The 19017-nt window shown below is 46.3% G+C and overlaps 2 protein-coding genes across 6 annotated transcripts; both read right to left on the bottom strand.

Annotated features, from left to right (window-relative positions):
• Nucleotides 1-1122: 1122 nt before the first annotated feature.
• sirt7 (sirtuin 7) lies at nucleotides 1123-5709 on the bottom strand. Its single transcript, XM_024143664.2, is given in 11 exon segments — nucleotides 1123-1706; nucleotides 2199-2305; nucleotides 2609-2689; nucleotides 2960-3196; nucleotides 3281-3315; nucleotides 3318-3378; nucleotides 3505-3577; nucleotides 3771-3841; nucleotides 4345-4449; nucleotides 4714-4851; nucleotides 5292-5709. Coding segments are annotated over 11 exon segments (1221 nt in total). The 5' UTR covers nucleotides 5397-5709; the 3' UTR covers nucleotides 1123-1498.
• A 665-nt stretch (nucleotides 5710-6374) lies between these two features.
• Nucleotides 6375-17647, bottom strand: LOC112077060 (uncharacterized). Of its 5 annotated transcripts, none has more exons than XM_070441549.1 (12): nucleotides 16736-17635; nucleotides 14717-16461; nucleotides 14343-14443; nucleotides 14175-14308; nucleotides 14110-14141; nucleotides 14016-14048; nucleotides 13901-13981; nucleotides 10031-10146; nucleotides 9801-9892; nucleotides 9552-9664; nucleotides 7643-7728; nucleotides 6375-7347 (listed from the first exon to the last, which is right to left on the bottom strand). In XM_070441549.1, the coding sequence occupies exons 2-12, from the start codon at nucleotides 15684-15686 to the stop codon at nucleotides 7096-7098; spliced, it is 2010 nt and encodes a 669-aa protein (XP_070297650.1). In that variant the 5' UTR covers nucleotides 15687-16461; nucleotides 16736-17635; the 3' UTR covers nucleotides 6375-7095. The 5 variants fall into 5 exon arrangements, with proteins under 5 accessions (XP_070297650.1, XP_070297651.1, XP_070297652.1 ...); XM_070441550.1 differs by having other exon boundaries at nucleotides 14110-14139; nucleotides 14206-14308; XM_070441553.1 differs by lacking the exon at nucleotides 6375-7347 and adding an exon at nucleotides 9494-9533 and having other exon boundaries at nucleotides 7647-7728; nucleotides 9591-9664; nucleotides 16736-17647.
• Between the last annotated feature and the right edge of the window lie 1370 nt (nucleotides 17648-19017).

The following is a 19017-nucleotide window of genomic DNA, read 5'->3' as shown; positions in this document are numbered from 1 at the left end:
AAAAACTACACTGATGTTCAATTAAGCAGGAACAGCACTTATTATAACAGATGTGGTATCACTGTAAGACACGTGTTTCTCTGTTGTTGGTTTTTAAATCCTGTTTTATTTTCAGGCCGGGACTATAACACCGAGTATTGGGCACAGGTAACAACCATTATCCTTGGTCTCTTTTCTCAGGACCAGTACTTACAACATTGGAGTATTTGGACCCAGGCCAAACAACATATCCCTTGGCTTCTTCTACATAATACTAAACACAAAAAATGAATAAAAAAATGAATATGCAATCAGCAATGTAAACAAACAAAAAACATGAAACCAATTTCCAGATGTATGTTTTATATGACATTTACATGCAAGCATTCGTTCTGCGTAAAAAGTAGAATGTAATTTCCAGAGTGAGAGAGAGAAGTTTTTGTAGGGGAGACCTTACTGCCGTGAGAGGAAACAGAAAGGCAGTGGTGAGGTCTGCTGTTGACATTGACCTATAATGCTGATGGGCAGAGCTGCTTCCTGCCCATGATGCCTCTCCCTAAACAACCAAACCACTTCATTTCGCTTCACAATAAAAATGTGTGAAACATCTTTCTGGAGGCCCACTTAATATAACAAAAGGAAAGTTGAAAAGATTATCCATATTTAAATCATTTGCAAACAACATGACCACACTAATAGGCCTTGTGGCTTCTGTACTTCCCTATGTCCCATTAGTTACACTAAACCTGGTCAAGGATTTACAATAAATATGTTGAAACATCTTGTGACGAGAATTGTTATGTTTTGAAGATAGCTTTGAATTTACACTCATCTCCTCTCCCTCTAATCTTGTGTTTGAGTTACTGATTTTTGACTCCTTAACTTGGTTGAATTTTCCACAAAATCTTTTAGGTGGGCAAACCAAATAATACAAGAGGTCTATCTCCTTGTAAAACATTTTTTTATTATTATTATAGATTTTAAATCCGCCCACGAAGCGTTGAGATCAGGCAGGGCATGACTTACACCCAGTGAGGAACAATTAGTTCCTGCCTAGCTACAGAGTTTTTAATTGGCTGTCTAGATGTGCAACAAGTTACACCCTGCTAGTAGGAAGGTTATAAATATATGTGCTCTTATATATATATATAATTTTTTTTGGGGGGGGCTTTTTGGTCTTAATTTAAGGTTAGGCATAAGGTTCGCAGTGTGGTTAGGGGTAAAAATCACATTTTAAATTGTGGAAAGAGGCAGGGTTTATGCCTTTGTGGCTGTGGTAACTAGTGACGACCAGAAAGGAGAGATTATTAGGATGCTCCCTCAGGCTTAAAGAGGTAGTATCTGAAACCATCATAATACTCTGCATCACAAATAGCTCTGTCTTAGTGAGCTTTTCCCCCCTCACTTCTTTTTGCTGGTACGTCTTCCTTACTATCAAGGTCCTTTTAAAAAACAACCAATCAGAACAAAAAGGAGATGGAGAATCGTGTGTCAAATTTCTACTATGATTAACGTTCTGCTACGCCACCTTCTTCCTCCTCCTCTTCCTCCCTTTGGAGTATCCTCGTCCGAACCAGCCTCCTTGTACTGCTGTTCCTCCACCCTGTCCCGGGGAGTCTGGTGAGCAGTCCTTCCCGCCAGCAGGTGGAGCTATGAGTTTACGAGTGTAACTGTCCTCCTCTTCTGGTCTCAGCGGCGTGGCCAAGCTGAGTACAGGGTCCTCTGTCCTGATGAACGAAGGGCAGTTAGGAATGCGTCAGTCAGGGTGTTCCAGGTGGGGTGCATTCATTAGTGCACACCATAGCATAACTAATAGCATTCAACTCTGGCTTTATTGGTTCAAGTCAGTGGTTTCCAATCCTGGTCCTGGGGACCCAAAGTGGTGCAATTAAAAAATGATAGTGCAAGGACAAACGCACCCGATTCAACACCATACCATTCAACTAATCATGACTTGCCTAGTTAAATAACGGTTAAATAAAATAACTATTTGCAACAGAAAACTTTTAGCAATAACAAGTTCAGGTATGTCCCTCCCCGTTCCAACCAGTTTGCTTCCTAGTGAAGACACCCGAGGTGTGTTTTGAGACAGTGCTTCCTAGTGAAGACACCCGAGGTGTGTTTTGAGACAGGTCTTACTGGTGAAGACACCCGAGGTGTGTTTTGAGAGAGGTTTTACTGGTGAAGACACCCGAGGTGTGTTTTGAGACAGGTCTTACTGGTTGTAGGCAGGGATCTGAATGTTCAGCTCCTCCATAAGGAGACGCATCACGTCGTCACATTTCCCATGGATCTTCAGCGTGGCCAGGTCGTCTTTAGGTGTCCACTAAAACAAGACAGAGGTCATCATCAATCAGGCACCCTATTCCCTTTATAGTGCACTACTTGTGACCAGGGCCCATCTCTGTGGGAGAACTAAGTGAAACTACATGGAACGATCAAGATTCAACTGTAACACAGGCTTTATTGGTTCAAGTCAGTGTTTCCCAATCCTGGTCCTGGGGACCCAAAGGGGTGCAATTCAAAAAAAGAATTGTCCTAGCACTAATCATGAATATGTTAATGCTGGGGCAATGCCAGGGACCAGGATTGGGAGACGCTGCATCACGGTAAGTACTAGCAAGATGACCTGTAGATTGATGATATAGAGTTTGGGTCTCCTGATAGCAGGTCTATTCATGCTCCATAGACAGGCATACTTCTTCAGCACCTGGTAAAGACAGATGGAAAGATCAGTCTAACCACACTGATGACAAACAAACCAGCGATGACATACAAACAGAGTAGGAGTCAGTCAAGGTTCTACAACTAAAAACCACTCAATTCTATTCAATATTCACAGAAGTCCTATTTCATTTTGCATTCAATTTCATTGTCCTGTGAGGTGGCAGCACTCTGAGTCTATTAATCCTGGTTAAACAGTCCTTACCTTCAAGGCTTTATTGATGCTGTGTGTTAGTACATGTTGTCCTGTCCTTACCTTCAGACTGGAGCCCAGACAGAGGATAACGTCAGCCCTCTCAGCAGCGTTCGATGCACCCCTCCAGTTGAGAGGCTGCTCCAGGGTGCCCCTCTCCCCGAAATGTACGATGGTGTCCCTGAGCTCGCCCCCACAGTGGGCGCACTGCCGCCCCGTCCCGTGCCTGTGCCTCGCCGTGCGCTCCGTCACGTCAAAGAGTCGCACAAACTCCCTCACCGGGGAACAGGAAGTACACACCTGAAACCAGGAAATGTCAGAATAATACAGTGAGTTCTTTAGGTGGAATATACTGTATGTAGTGTGAGTGTGTGTGTGACCTACCTCGATGAACATGTTGCCGTGCAGCTCAGAGAGGGTGTGTCTGGAAGACCGCTACGCAGGTGGAGCCCATCACAGTTCTGAGACACTACGTGCTGCACCTGCACACACACACGAATGCCAAACACACGTTGGAAATCATCATACAGACACCTCAAAACCTTTCCAGTATCGGGCGAAGCTACAATCACAAGGTCCACGACGACACACACAACCAGCTCACTGACCATGTTCTCCTCATGCAGCATCCTGATACACATGTGTGTAAGAGTAGGTTCTGCTTCACTCAGGTCTGACGAGCTGTGGAGAGAGAGATGACTTCATGACATGCAGTATGATGAAGTTGCCCTCTTGTTGACTTAATTACATGCAGTATGACAAAGTTGCCCTCTTGTTGACTTAATTACATGCAGTATGATGAAGTTGCCATCTTGTTGACTTAATTACATGCAGTATGATGAAGTTGTCTCTTGTGTCCTCCAGCCTGTCTCACCTGACAGCTCTGCCCTTCTGTAGCTGTGTCCAAACCCCATTTGGTCCCCTGTAGTCTGGGATGGACGCTGCCTGCAAAACATGACACAGAAACATGTCACTCTTGTCATGATGGGTGACAGGTAGCCTAGCCGATTGGGCCAGTAACCGGAAAGGTCGCTGGTTCGAAACTCCGAGCAGACTAGGTGAAAAATCTGCCGATGTGCCATTGAGCAAGGCCCTTAAACCTAATAACTCCTGTAAGTCGAATAAGGTGTGCTGGAAGAGTTCAAAGTTCAAGAACGCCTGGGGGTCCCCGAGGAGAGGTTTGAAAAAGGCTGTATGAGTGCACACTGTAGAAAACGTTTTGAAATGAAAACAAGCATTTCATTTTGGTTCAGGTTAGTCCCTCCCCGTTTTAGCCATTCGGTTCCTGTGAATACACCCCAGAACAAAGTTATACCCTGACCCCAGATCTGTTTGTRCTCTTGCCAACTCCACTGCTGTCAATGAGTTGACATGATAGCATAAATAAACTGGCACTTAAGACTAGTGGAGCACAGCCATAGTGTGAAATACAGAGCCCCAGTATTTACCGTGCTGATCCCGGCTCCAGTGTAGATAACCAGGTGTTGAGCCTGTCTGACTGCCTCAGCCAACTGTCCCACTTTACACCTCAGGTCTTCTGTATCATCAAATACCTACAACAGCACAAAGACAGAGAGACATATAAAGCAAATTCCATGCTAATAGTCATCCTCCACATTGCATCTCCTAGCCTGGTGTTTCAGGTCAGTAAAGACATGTTAGACCATGTTATTGGTAGCCTGGGTGCCAGTCTGTTTGTGCCAACTTCTTATGGAATTGTCATGCCATGTTTTAAGTGACAAGCAGTTGGGAAGATCGCCCAAACAGATCTGGGACCAGGCTGTTATTGGGCACTTCTAAAGACACRTCAACCAGACCTCTTCTTGCTTCCGCTTTAGAAGGTTCCTGCGGACCTGCCGCGAACACAGCTCCTGTACCGTGTCCTGGTGCAGAAGTAGATCCGCAGACTCCTCCTGTGTCCGCTCACTCTCCTGCTTCTTCAGGATCTTAGCTACCTGGAAAGGAGGGGACGATAGATAATTACATGTAAAAATTGTATAAAGCGTAGAAGTGCTGATCTAGGATCAGGTGCCACCTGTCCATGTGATCTGATAGGGAAAACTGATCCTAAAATCAGCACTCCTACTCGAGAGAAGCTTTATATGAGCCCTGAACATTTCGGTAGTCATTGTCAGCTGCTTATTTTACATTGAGAATGACGCAAAGGAATGCAATAGTTACTAACTGTGGAATACATGAATGGGCAATATCTACTCTTGAAAATGTCACTCAGTACGAACACTGTCAGAGTTTTATCCAAAGTTCTCAACATTGTTAAACGTTGCAATAAGTGTTATTTTGCAAGCCACCGGTGTAGCTTGCTAGCCGGCTAGCATAACATCTAGCTAGCTTGTAAACAGTGGACTACACAAATCTCCAGTCTCTCCTCACTGACCAGTTTGAAACTCTTCCGCTGGATTTCCCTTTGCAGTATTTCAGCCTTCTCTTTAGCTTTTCTCTCATCCCGAGAGGACGCGCCTGTGTCTGGTTCCTCTTCCATTCTCACAGACGTAGAATCACACTGACAGACAAACCAACGACAGCTATGGACGAATGTAGTCGAATAGGCCAAATGTAGCTTTCGAAAAAAAACTGCGCCCACTGGCGTTCTCACAATATAAACGTTTACTAGAACTCCGAAATTAATTTAAAAAACTATACCGAACAAAAATATAAATGCAACATGTAAATTGTTGGTCTCACGAGCTGAAATAAAAGAGCCTAGACATTTTACATATGCACAAAAAGCTTATTTCGCTCAAATTGTGTGCACAAATWTGTTTACATCCCTGTTAGCGAGCATTTCTCCTCTGCCAAGATAATACATCTACCTGTCAGGTGTGGCATATCAAGAAGCTGATTAAAGAGCATGATCATTACACAGGTGCACCTTGTTCTGGGGACAATAAAAGGACACTCTAAAATGTGCAGTTTTGTCACACAACATCACAGATGTCTCAAGTTTCAAAGGAGCATTCAATTGGCATGTGACTGCAGGGATGTCCACCAGAGCTGTTGCCAGAAAATTGAATGTTAATTTCTCTACCATAAGCTGCCTCACATCGTTTAAGAGAATTTGGCAGTACATCCCACTGGCCTCACAACCATAGAGCACGTGTAACCACACCAGCCCAGGTCCTCCACATCCGGCTTCTTCACCTGCAGGATCGTCTGAGATCAGCCACACGGACAACTGACAAAACTGAGTATTTGTTTGTATTAAAGCCCTTTAGTGGGGAAAACTAATTCTGATTGGCTGGGCCTGGCTCCCAATTGGGTGGACCTATGCCCTCCAGGCCCAGCCATGGCTGTGCCCCTGCCCAGTCATGTGAAATCCATACATTAAGACCTCATGAATTCATTTCAATTGACTGATTTCCTTATATGAACTCTAACTCAGTAATATCGTTAATTGTTGAATGTTGTGTTTATATTTTTGTTCAGTTTACATTCAAACAACCTGACAAGTACATTTTTTATAAAAACATTTATTAAAAAACACTTCTAAATAATTTAGAACAAAAACAGTAGGAAAGAAGAACACTCAGAACAGACCTTCAAAACTAGACTTGGGTTTTCTGGGCTTTGGTTGCATTGCCATCCCAATACCGTACCACAAACAGGTATAGGAAATATAAATAGTGTAAAACTAACATATTACGAACAGTGTGTCCAAAAACAAGTCCTGAGGTCTTGTGGTAAGAATAGATTGTCACATACAGTATGTAGTAGCTAAGATGCATTTGAATGCAGTGAGTTGTGCCTTTGTAGAATACAATCAAGTTAAAATACAACACTTTCCAGATGTACACTGGTTAACAAGGAACACTATGGCTGCATCCCAAATGGCAACCTATTCCCTGTATAGTGCACTACTTTGACCAGAGCCCATAGGGCAACCTATTCCCTGTATAGTGCACTACTTTGACCAGGGCCCATAGGGGCGTATTGTTTTAGGGTTAAGTGAGATGGATTGTGTGTGTGTATATTTAGGTATCAACAGTATTCATTACCTGGGTCAAGGGAGGGACTACCTGAACTTGTCCAATAAGAAAAAGAAACATTTTCATTTTCCAAAACATTTTCACTAATGAATATGACCCTGAACTTGTCCAATAAGAAACGCTCGTTTTCGTTCTCCTGTGCAAAACGTTTTGCTACACTGTGCCAAAATGAACACGACCCAGTTCCGGTCCAGTCTAGCCCGAYAAGTAGACCATCTTCACCGAGATCTGCGGGACTGGGTGGTCTTGGGGACCCTTTGAGGGTTGGGTCGAAAAGACCCACGTGTCTGCTTCACGACGTTCCCCTCTGCCCCAGCCAGAGGGCCCTTCTGGCAGGCAACAACCACAGCTCCAGTCCCCCTCTGCCCCTCTGCCCCAGCCAGAGGACCCTTCTGGCAGGCAACAACCACAGCTCCAGTCCCCCTCTGCCCCTCTGCCGCTTTCCTCCTGATGGGAGAAGAAGAGAGGGGAACAATAGGTTGATGAGTGAGACAGTAGGACTCTTTTACTAGTATCATAATATCACTATGCTGGGCAGTAGTCACTGCCTGGGCTGTACTAGCTTGGGTAGAAGTATGGCTCTTCTATAACCAAACATTTTATTAACACAACTCTAACCTTGTACTGATAACCCTGAACTCAGAACATACAAGTCATACACTTGCTGTCTTGCTCTGACAATGTCTGTTTTATATACAATAACTATCTAGTCTAGTGACACATCTTCTATTACAGGACTCACATCATGACTCCTCTCTTCCTCTCCAAGGCCTTCTGTGTAGCAGCTGACAGAGAACTCTTCCCCCTGGTCGACCCCGTTTCCCCAGTCTGTGGACCCAAACACACACAGTTTGATACACAAACTCTCCTGAAATGTGTGTATGCTGATGTATATTTGTTCTACATTCAATCCTAATCTTTCTATCCAGACCCCAAAGCATCTCATGTTGGAGGCTTTATTGTGCACCAGGAAGTAACTAATTGCGCCCCAAAATATCTCAAACGTCATCATGATACCTAAATGCTATTTGTTGGATTTATTCTGCTGATCTGTGTACTTCTGTATGCATGTACAGTATATATATATTTTGTAACACATGTTTTGATTACCACTATGCATGGTTGTAGTTTTAACGTAGAGGTACTTGGGGATTTATTCTGCTGATCTGGTGTACTTCTGTATGTATATATATATAATATATATTGTAACACATGTTTTTGATTAGCACTATGCATGGTTGTAGTTTTAACGTAGAGGTACTTGGGGATTTATTCTGCTGATCTGTGTACTTCTGTATGTATATATATATATATATTTTGTAACACATGTTTTGATTACCACTATCATGGTTGTAGTTTTAACGTAGAGGTACTTGGGGATTTATTCTGCTGATCTGTGTACTTCTGTATGTATATATATATATATATATTGTAACACATGTTTTGATTAGCACTATGCATGGTTGTAGTTTTAACGTAGAGGTACTTGGGATTTATTCTGCTGATCTGTGTACTTCTGTATGTATATATATATATATATATTGTAACACATGTTTTGATTAGCACTATGCATGGTTGTAGTTTTTAACGTAGAGGTACTTGGGGATTTATTCTGCTGATCTGTGTACTTCTGTATGTATATATATATATATATTTTTGTAACAAATGTTGTGATTACACTATGCATGGTTGTAGTTTTAACGTAGAGGTACTTGGGGATTTATTCTGCTGATCTGTGTACTTCTGTATGTATATATATATATATATATTTTGTAACACATGTTTTGATACCACTATGAATGGTTGTAGTTTTAACGTAGAGGTACTTGGGGATTTGGGCTATGAGGCCCTTTATCTACTTCCCCAGAGTCCGATGAGGTCATGTGATGAGGTCATGTCTCTGTGTGCAGTTTGAAAGATGTTGCTAACTAATGCTACAGCAATTTCTAACTAGCATTAGCATAATGACTGGAAGTCTATGGTATCTGCTAGCAAAACCACCTCTCTTCCTTCCTAATTGACACAGACATAAAAATGGTATCCACAAGTTCACTTGCATAAAAAAAACAATGTATTTGGCACAGGTCTTGATGTCGGATGGTTTAACTGCCAAAACGAGTTAGCCAGACGGCCAAAAATAAAAACTACATAAAAACCAATGCTCTTGAAATGTTTGTCAGCGCTCCCCCGGTGGTTACCTTGTGTTTCATCTCCCTGTCCCTGGCCAGCTGTCTGCCCCCCCCCCCCCCCCAGGTGGTTACCTGGCGTCTCTTCTCGCCTGTCCCCCCCCCCCGGTGGTTACCTGGCGTCTCATCTCCCTGTCCCTGGTCAGCTGTCTGTCCCCCCCCGGTGGTTACCTGGCGTCTCATCCCCGCCCCGGTGGTTACCTGGCGTCTCATCTCCCTGTCCCTGGACAGCTGTCTGTCCACCCCCCCCCCCCCGGTGGTTACCTGGCGTCTCATTCCCTGTCCCTGGTCAGCTGTCTGTCCCCCCCGGTGGTTCCTGGCGTCTCATCCCCCCCCGGTGGTTACCTGGCATCGCATCTCCCTGTCCCTGGCCAGCTGTCTGTCCACCCCCCCCCCCCGGTGGTTACCTGGCGTCTCATCTCCCTGTCCCTGGCCAGCTGTCTGTCCACCCCCCCCCGTGGTTACCTGGCGTCTCATCTCCCTGTCCCTGGCCAGTGTCTGTCCCAGCTGATGATCTGCATCCTGTCTCCTGCTGACAGACAGAAGATGTCCTGGAACTCATAACGTGCCGATCGGAGCTGGAACAAGACACCACTCCTGAGAATTAGTCTGTCTGTGTGTGTAGAGACTGTGTTGTGTGTGTGTGTGTGTGTGTGTGTGTGTGTGTGTGTGTGTGTGTGTGTGTGTGTGGATGAGACTGTGTGTGTTAGTTACCTGTAGTGTGACTCTCTCCTGCAGCACCAGGTCTTGCCTGCTGTCTCTCCCAGGGCTCTGGGCTGGAAGGACTGCAGGAACTGCTGCGTGTCCTGAGGGAGGTGGGACACACGCGCACGCACACAGTCATACACACACAGCGAAAATAAATGATTAAACACACATCCGTAAATCACATCTTCCATAAATCCATGATGGGCTGTGTGTTTCTGAGACTGTGTGTGTGTCACCTTGATGGTACATAGCAGCTGTCGCACTCTCTCTGTGCGTAGGAGCCTCCTGGTTAGGTATCCCTTCACTGCTGCTGCCACCAGGGGGCAAAACACACAGAAAGACACCTGGGAGACTGAGGAGAGAGGAGGGAGAGACGAGGGGGGTGGGGAGAGATGAGGGGGGTGGGGAGAGACGAGGGGGGTGGGGAGAGAGGGAGGGTGGGGAGAGAGGAGGGAGAAATACCAATTCCGTCAATGACAACAATTAATTTCCCACCAAGATTCTCAAGGTCCTTTCAACTGGTGGCCAACTGTAGCTGTAGACATGCACGTACACACATACGAACGCACACACAGACACACTCACCTGCACACAGAACACACACACACACACAACACCTGCACCCTGACTTGAATCATCCTACACTAACTGTTGTGCTTCTCACTTGTTGATTATAAACTGATGATCCAAATATACAAAGTCAGTCAGGTGTGATATTGAATTTACCCGTGAGGGGGAGTCTGGGTCTGAAAGGAGGGATCTGGTGAGGGGAGTCTGGTCTGAAGGAGGGATCTGGATCGGAAGGGGATTGGTAGGGGAGTCTGGGTCTGAAAGGAGGGATCCTGGTGAGGGGGAGTCTGGGTCTGAAAGGAGGGATCCTGGTGAGGGGGAGAACAGAGGGATGGACAGGGGGATGGAGGCAGAGGGATGGAAGAAAGGGGGAGGAGGGAGGTCGTGTTGTCCCTAGACGTGAGCTGGATGTGGGGCAGGAGGACACAGGGAAGGACAAACTCTGGAGTAGCTGGTAACGTACAGCAGCATCTAACAGACAGGAGAGGGGAATGAGAGAGACAGAGAGGAATGAGAGAGAGAGAGAGAGAGAGGAATGAGAGAGAGAGAGAAAGAGAGGAATGAGAGACAGAGAGGAATAAGAGAGAGAGAGAGAGAGATTATATCTATATCCATATCTACTGGGAGAAATTCCACAGTGTGCCATCACAGCGCAAGATTTGTGACCTGTTGCCACAAGAAAAGGGCAACCAGTGAAGAACAAACACCATTGTAAATACAACCATATTTATGCTTATTTATTTTAACTTGTGTGCTTTACCATTTGTACATTGTTACAACACTGTATATATATAATATAACATTTGTAATGTCTTTATTGTTTTGAAACTTTCTGTATGTGTAATGTTTACTGTTATTTGTATTGTTTATTTCACTTTTGTATATATATCTACCTCACTTGCTTTGGCAATGTTAACACATGTTTCCCATGCATAAAGCCCATTGAATTGAATTGGAGAGAGAGAGAGAGAGAGAGAGAGAGAGAGAGAGAGAGAGAGAGAGAGAGAGGAATGAGAGAATGAGAGAAAAATAAAGAGAGAGAGAGAAGAGGACCATTAGTGCTCAGAGCGACTATCTGGCACTTAACCAGCACCCCTCATGAAATTAAACTAATGATCGTCTCCTTTTCTTGGTCATATCCCCTCTGCCTCCTTCCTTCCATCCCAGCTACCTACATCCCTGTCTCCCTTCATCTCTCTACCCACAGCCCAGCTACCCTACATTCCCTGTCTCCCTCCATCTCTCTATTCCACGGCCCAGCTACCCTACATCCCTGTCTCCCTCCATCTCTCTATCCATGGCCAGCTACCCTACATCCTGTCTCCTCCATCTCTCTATCCACGGCCCAGCTACCTACATCCCTGTCTCCCTCATCTCTCTATCCCGGCCAGCTACCCTACATCCTGTCTCCCTCCATCTCTCTATCACGCCCAGCTACCCTACTTCCCTGTCCCCTCCATCTCTCTATCCATGGCCCAGCTACCTACATCCCCGTCTCCCTCCATCTCTCTATCCCACGGCCCAGCTACCCTACATCCCTGTCTCCCTCCATCTCTCTATCCACGGCCCAGCTACCCTACATCCCTGTCTCCCTCCATCTCTCTATCCACGGCCCAGCTACCCTACATCCCTGTCTCCTCAATCTTCTCTATCCACGCCAGCTACCCTACATCCCGTCTCCTCCATCTCTCTATCCACGGCCCAGCTACCTACATCCCTGTCTCCCTCCATCTCTCTATCCACGGCCCAGCTACCCCTAATCCCTGTCTCCATCTCTCTATCCACGACCCAGCTACCCTACATCTCTGTTCCTCCATCTCTCTATCCACGACCCAGCTACCCTACATCCTGTCTCCTCCATCTCTCTATCCACGGCCAGCTACCTCCTGTTACAGGCAACACATCATCAATGACTTATATAGTAGGTGGTGTCAGAGGAAGGCCCAAAAAATGGTCAAAGACTCCAGTCATCCTAGTCATAGACTGTTTTATCTTCTACCGCACGCAAGCAGTACCAGAGAGCAAAGTCTCGATCCAAAAGGCTCCTTAACAGATTCTACCTCCAAGCCATAAGACTGCTGAACAATTATCAAATGGCCACCGGACTATTTACGTTGACCCCCACCTTTGTTTTTACACTGCTGCTACTCGCTGTATATTATCTATGCATAGCAATTTACCCCCACCTACATGTACAAATGACTTCACTAACCTGTACCCGCATACTGACTCGGTACCGGTGTCCCCTGTATACAGCCTCGTTATTGTTATGTCATTTTCTTGTGTTACTTTGATTTATTTGTTTACTTTAGTTTATTTAGTAAACATTTTTCTATTTCATGAACTGCATTGTTGGATAAGGCTTGTCAGTAAGCATTTCACTGTGTGGTCTATACCTGTTGTATTCGCGGCATAAAATGTCATTTGAAAAAACAAGGAATGGATACCAGCTAACATGTGGTTGTCCTTGGGTTAAAACACAACACACAACACACACACCACACACACACACACACACACACACACACACACACACACACACACAACACACACAACACACAACACACAGTGAGGTACCAAACTCAGCCACTCTTCCTCTTAGGCTCCATGAAACATTTATAGTAGAATCTCTCCAAGGTCCTTAAACTGGAGGAGAGTTTCAAGGTCTCTTATAATGGGCATATGTCTGCAGTCTGCACAAGCTGCGTGTGTGTGTGTGTGTGTGTGTGTGTGTGTGTGTGTGTGTGTGTGTGTGTGTGTGTGTGTGTGTGTGTGTGTGTGTGTGTGTGTGTGAGAGAGGATGTAATTAAGCTGAAATACCTGTCTCTCTTTTGAGGAACATTAAGGTTGATGTAACAGCACAAGCTGGGCGAGAATCAGAGAGAGGAATTGAGAGAGAGGAGGAATTGAGAGAGAGGGAGGAGATTGGAGAGAGAGGAGGGAGGATTGAGAGGAGGGAGGGAGGAATTGAGAGAGAGGGAGGGAGGTATTGAGAGAGAGGGAGGGAGGAATTGGAGAGAGGGAGGGAGGAATTGAGAGAGAGGGAGGAGGAATTGAGAGAGGGGAGGGAGAGGGAGGAATTGAGAGAGGGGAGGGAGAGGGAGGAATTGAGAGAGAGAAGCAGGCAGGAGGGATACAGGTGCCAGCTAGATGGTTTATAGGTGACTTGGTTAGATGTCACAGTTATTGAGTTGCTAGTGTAGTGGTCATACTGGCGGTCCAGCGCTCTCTCTCCTCCCCCTCTCCTTCCCTCTCCCTCTCTTCTCTCTCACCTGCAGTAGTTGTTGCTGTTCATCAATTGTTTTAGAGGTCAGGGTTTGGGGTCATTCCCTTTTAATGCTGGTCAATTCAGGAAGTACACAGAAATTCCAATGACTAATTCTCTTCAAAGCTTTTCAATGAGGAGATGTGGAATTGGAATTTGGTTTACTTTCTGATTTGACTGGAAGTGAAACTGGATTGAGCCCAAACCTGTAAGAGGTTGTATTGTAGTAATACTGTGGTCATACTGAGGTGGTGGTCAGCGTCTCTCTCACCTGCAGTAGTTGTTGCTGCTGTCTCCTCTGCTCCTCCTTCAGGGCTCTGACCTGGGCTGCATTGGGTTGCTTCAGCTGGAGCTGCTGGTTTTCCTTGACTGGAACAGGATCCCACCTGCTGGTTCTCCTGACTGGAACAGGATCGCACCTGCTGGTTCCCTGCTGGAACAGGATCCCACTGCTGGCTCTCCTGATGGAACGGATCGCACCTGTTGGTTCTCCTGACTGGAACAGGATCCACCTGCTGGTTCTTTGACTGGAACAGGAATCGCACCTGCTGTGGTTTCCTGACTGGAACAGGATCCCACCTGCTGGTTCTTCTGACTGGAACAGGATCGCACCTGTTGGTTCTCCTGACTGGAACAGGATTCCCACTGCTGGTTCTTCCTGACTGGAACAGGATCCCACCTGCTGGTTCTCCTGACTGGAAACAGGATCCCACCTGCTGGTTCTTCTGACTGGAACAGGATCCCACCTGCTGGTTCTCCTGACTGGAACAGGATCCCACCTGCTGGTTCTCCTGACTGTGTGACCGCACCGCAGCTAGGAGGGAGACGGGTAACAGTCAGACAGGATGGGCTAGCTAGGAGTCTGATGTGATTTACAGACTCTTCTTCAGGGATATTATGGATTGACAAACGTTTGTTCTGCACTTGTTGCCTTTATAATGAATGAATAAACAGCATAAAACGCTTATTTGAGTTTGGAGCCACTGAATGTTATATAATGTATTGAGAAARTATTGAATGAAGTTTGAGATGACCATCCAGGAAGACGTCCTAATCTAAATCCACTGTGGACATTGGCTGGCCTTACCTTTAGGAGTACTGGAGTGAGGCCTGTCCATCACCTCTCTYCGTCCTCGTCCCCTGTTCCCCTCTGTCGTGTGCATGACCAGTCTACGTTTGGCCCTTGACGCCCCTCCCTGACCACCACCTCCGTTCTCAGGGGTCAGCTGCTTCCSCGCGGGGTCATGACCTTTCAACGACCCCTCTGACACTGACCCTCCCTGGAGCCAGAGCCCTGAGGGCGTGTCCACGTCATACGATTGGTTGATGGATTGGAAGTGGGCAGGGTCCTCCAGATAACTCTTCCACTCCATTGGCTGGTGCTGGTTGTCACTGGCGTCTGAGAGGACGGAGAAAGGTGTTTTGTGTGATGCCGGAATCTTGACGACGTCATTCCGAACCTTGATGACTTCCGACGGAACCTTGATGACATCATATGGAACCTTCCGGAACACGTCAGGAACTCTCCTCTTCTGAGTGAGGGAGGTGACGAGGCCCGCTGCAAGAGGCTGCTGCTGGCGACCATCTTGTCTTTTGTAACCCGTTGTAACAGTGATCTCCACCTCCTTGACCAATGGAGGTACGCTGTCACACCACTGGACTCTACAGGGGACCACCGCCATCTTATCAGCTGACCTCTGACCTCCATCCCCTCTTCCTTTCTCACTGTCTGTAAGGTTACTCTCTGCCTGACTCTCAGGTGTATGGTAGTCCATGTATTTATGTGGCGGGTCCATGGTAAGGTTACTACTATTATCAGTCTGGCTGTTGTTGTGTGTCTGGTTCCCTGTTCTCTGTAAGGCCTGGCTGTCAGGTGTGTGGTCGTCCATGTATTTGTGTTGTTGGTCTATATTATCAGTCTGGCTGTTGTTGTGTGTCTGGTGGCTCTCTGGTGTCTCTGTGAGCGTGGACTCCARGTCTGAGATCAGTATTTTGAGGCTGGACAGGTTGAGCTCCAGCTGARCTATCTGTTCTGCCTGGTCTGAGCTCCTACGCATAGGTGTTGTACCACCCCCAGCCACTAGGGGCGCTCTGTGCAGATGCCTTTGGTCCCGAGCATCATTTCTTCCTGCCCAGTCACCGACCCCACCTCGTTGTCTACATTCAAAGGTGTGTTTACCAGGATCTGCCTCTTGGGGTGCCACGCCCTCCTCCCCCACTGTTTCCTTTACTCTTACAGCGGATAGGGCTCATACTAAACTGGGGGGTAGGGACGGTCTGGAACCTACTACCCCCCAGAGAGGAGCCTCGGCAGGGTAGAGCTCTTCTCCCTGACTAGGTAGAATGATTTCTGGGTTATGGAGGCTGAGATAGGATGTGGAAGGTTCTCCATTAGCAATGACGGTGCTGCTGTGACGTCTGGTGAGAGTGGAGCTGGATGTCTTCGGCTGCCGAGCAGCATCAATGTCCACTCCTGGAGGAGATTGGGATTGGGTGTTTCCTTCTCGACCAACCAAATGTGAAGGGCCATTTCCAGCCTCCAATTCCTTCAATATTCTTTCATGACATCCTTTTTCGTTGAGTCCCATTCTTTCCACAATCCTAGAGCTCGCCTCTCCTCCTCACGTGGAACCCACGCTTCCTTAGGGAATATCTCTAGTGGTGGCGGTCTGGAAAACTGGACTCCCATTCCCAGAGATCCTTTCTCCAATCCCTGTCCCGGGTTTTCCTTCCTCCGCCACCACTCTCCCTGACTGGAGGAACTCCTCATTCTCCTTGTCTGAGAAACTGATGTCCTCCTCCATCTTCTGGTGTGTCGAGGCCTCCTGGATCCTAAATAAAATACTATTTAAATTGCATATAAAATCACAACAAACTTACAGTAAAAACATTCAAATGAAGGAGAAAAAAAACGACTGCAAAAAAAAGGAGATTAATACAAAAAAATATGTCTAAAATAACAGTAAAACCACTGAGTAAAAGCCATGCTAAAAAGATGGGTTTTCAAATGTGATTTAAAAACCTCTAATATGTCTGCCCCTCTACCTGAACACAACAAACGAGAGTCAATAAAACAGATGAAAAAAATAACATCAAAAACTCTCACCTGGTAGGACAAGTAGAGGTCTTGGCCTGGTTCTTCAGCTGACGCTGGCGTCTCCGGTGCTCCTGGGACTTTTTCAGCAGGTCTGAAGGCTGAGGCGGTACGGCCCTGCCACTGGTTCCATTCCGGGTCCAAGTCTACATCTCCAGTCTGGCTCTTTGGTTCTGATTCTGGCTGGTTCCTGCCTGGTTTGGGGCGTTCCAAAACTGCCTGGGATTTCTTTAGAAGAGTCTGGAGGCTGAGCCGGTATGGTCCCTCCGGTCGTCCAGGTCTAAGTCTGACGCCTGGTTCTGATCTGGTTGCAGAGGTCCGGTGTCGAGGCCTCAGCCTGAGGACATGTCACTACAATCTTGGGTTCAGGACGGTCTGATAGTGATGAGGCTTGATGCTGGGGAAAGTCACAATATTAGCAGTGCCACACTCGTCCTGGATGACTTGCTATGCGGTCTTCTACAGGAGGTGTGATATCGTTGCTCGTAGAGGCGACGTCCCCAACGCTTCCTCTAAATAGTCTGGTATGACGTCATTACACCAGGACGACGTCACGCTCGCCTCATCTGCAGGGCCACCGGTTATGAGGTCATCGTCACACGGGGACGACCCCTCCTCCAGATCTTCACATCAATGGGAGGATGGCTGATGATATTACATGGCTTGGTTGTGTTTGTATCGGAGGTGTTGTGTATGGGAACCCCCCCGTTCCAACTGGTGTCCCCTCCTCAGGCCCTGACATAATGCTCTCCCCAGCCTCGGTCCGACTCAAGACACAAGTGGCCTCCGCGTTTCATACGTCACGTACCCCGAAGACTGGTGGCTTATGTCAGCTAGAGGATCCCACGTTGCTTCTCCTGAACCCAGGTCCTCCTCCAGAACACACCCAGCATTGGTGTCTTATCCTGGTCATACAAGAGTCTCTCCCTGGTCCGGGTCTCTGTTTGTGGAGCAACCTGGTTGGTGTGTGTGTTGTCTTCTAGCTAGAGAAGGTGTCATTGGTCACAGAGCAGCTTTCTAGGAAGGTCTCCCTCACAGTGGTGGTGTTATGGAGAGTTGTAAGGTGATTCGTTGTGAAGGCGCCGTAGGCTGTCGACGTCATGGGAGGACCTCGGACAGAATGCCTGCTTTCCCATCATGCATGACGGTTAAGGTTGGTGGGGAGTACGACCCGGCAAGCTGTTCTTGGTCTCGGTGACATCATCATTCTGCGACCGCTAGGAACCTGGCAGACATTGCTGTGGTGTAGGTTGGTGGTTTTGGCTGCCGTTAGTCCTGGTTCACCCTGAAAGAACTCCTCCAGTGTTGGTGCTCGCCTCGGCTAGAATACCAGACAGAAAACAAATTTAAAAAACATGACCATAACAGGAAAGGTGAGAAATGAAAACAATCATATGACATAAATACATACTTTTCACCTTAAAGGCTAGGCAATACATTAAGTTAGCTGAAGTAGCAGGAGTGTACAATTAAATTATATGGGACCGTTTCCCAGCCTCGGCCTGCACAAAAAAAATATTTCATGAGAGATTCTCCAATAATGTTAATCTGCGTCTGGGAAACCAGCCTTATTTGACTTAAAATCCATGTGGATTTACCTGAACACTGTGTAGAATGTTCTGAACGTAGGACATCCTCGTCTCAGAGGGCTGAGTCTTCCTCCTATCCGTCATCCTCTTGGCTGCCTCTCTGTGTCTCTGCATCTCTTCTCTTTGAACTCCTGTGAGCTGGGAGTGGCAACACAGTCAGACTTTGTCTATGTCCCCCTATTCCCTTTACAGGACACTACTTTTGACCAGGACCCAAAGGGCTTATATAGGGAATAGGGTGCCATTTGGGACTCAAATATTTGTCTTGCCATGAGAGGCGGGTCTTAATAATGATAGATATCATAATAATAATGATAGATAACATAATAATAATGATAGATATCTTAATAATGATAGATATCATAATAATGATAGATATCATAATAATAATGATAGATATCTTAATAATGATAGATATCATAATAATAATGATAGATATCATAATAATAATGATAGATATCGTAAGGCCCAAAAAAGAAAGTAATATGCATATACCATATAGTCGCAGCAAAGCCCTTGCTAATAATGATTTTAACAGTAGGTTAAAATATAAGACTATAAATACCTAGCTGGGTGCCAAGTCTTCTCTGCTCTTTCCAACTCCGTATGGAATTGTCTGCAAAAAGACTGGTTCCCTGGCTAGCATATAACTAGCTCCATCATTCCTCACAGGCACTGCACAAACTGGGGGGAAAAAATTCTGGG

This window comes from Salvelinus sp. IW2-2015, unplaced genomic scaffold (genome assembly GCF_002910315.2).
Source record: "Salvelinus sp. IW2-2015 unplaced genomic scaffold, ASM291031v2 Un_scaffold4242, whole genome shotgun sequence".
In the NCBI taxonomy this organism is placed as follows: Eukaryota; Metazoa; Chordata; class Actinopteri; order Salmoniformes; family Salmonidae; genus Salvelinus; species Salvelinus sp. IW2-2015.
This window is presented reverse-complemented; position numbering and strand designations above follow the sequence as displayed.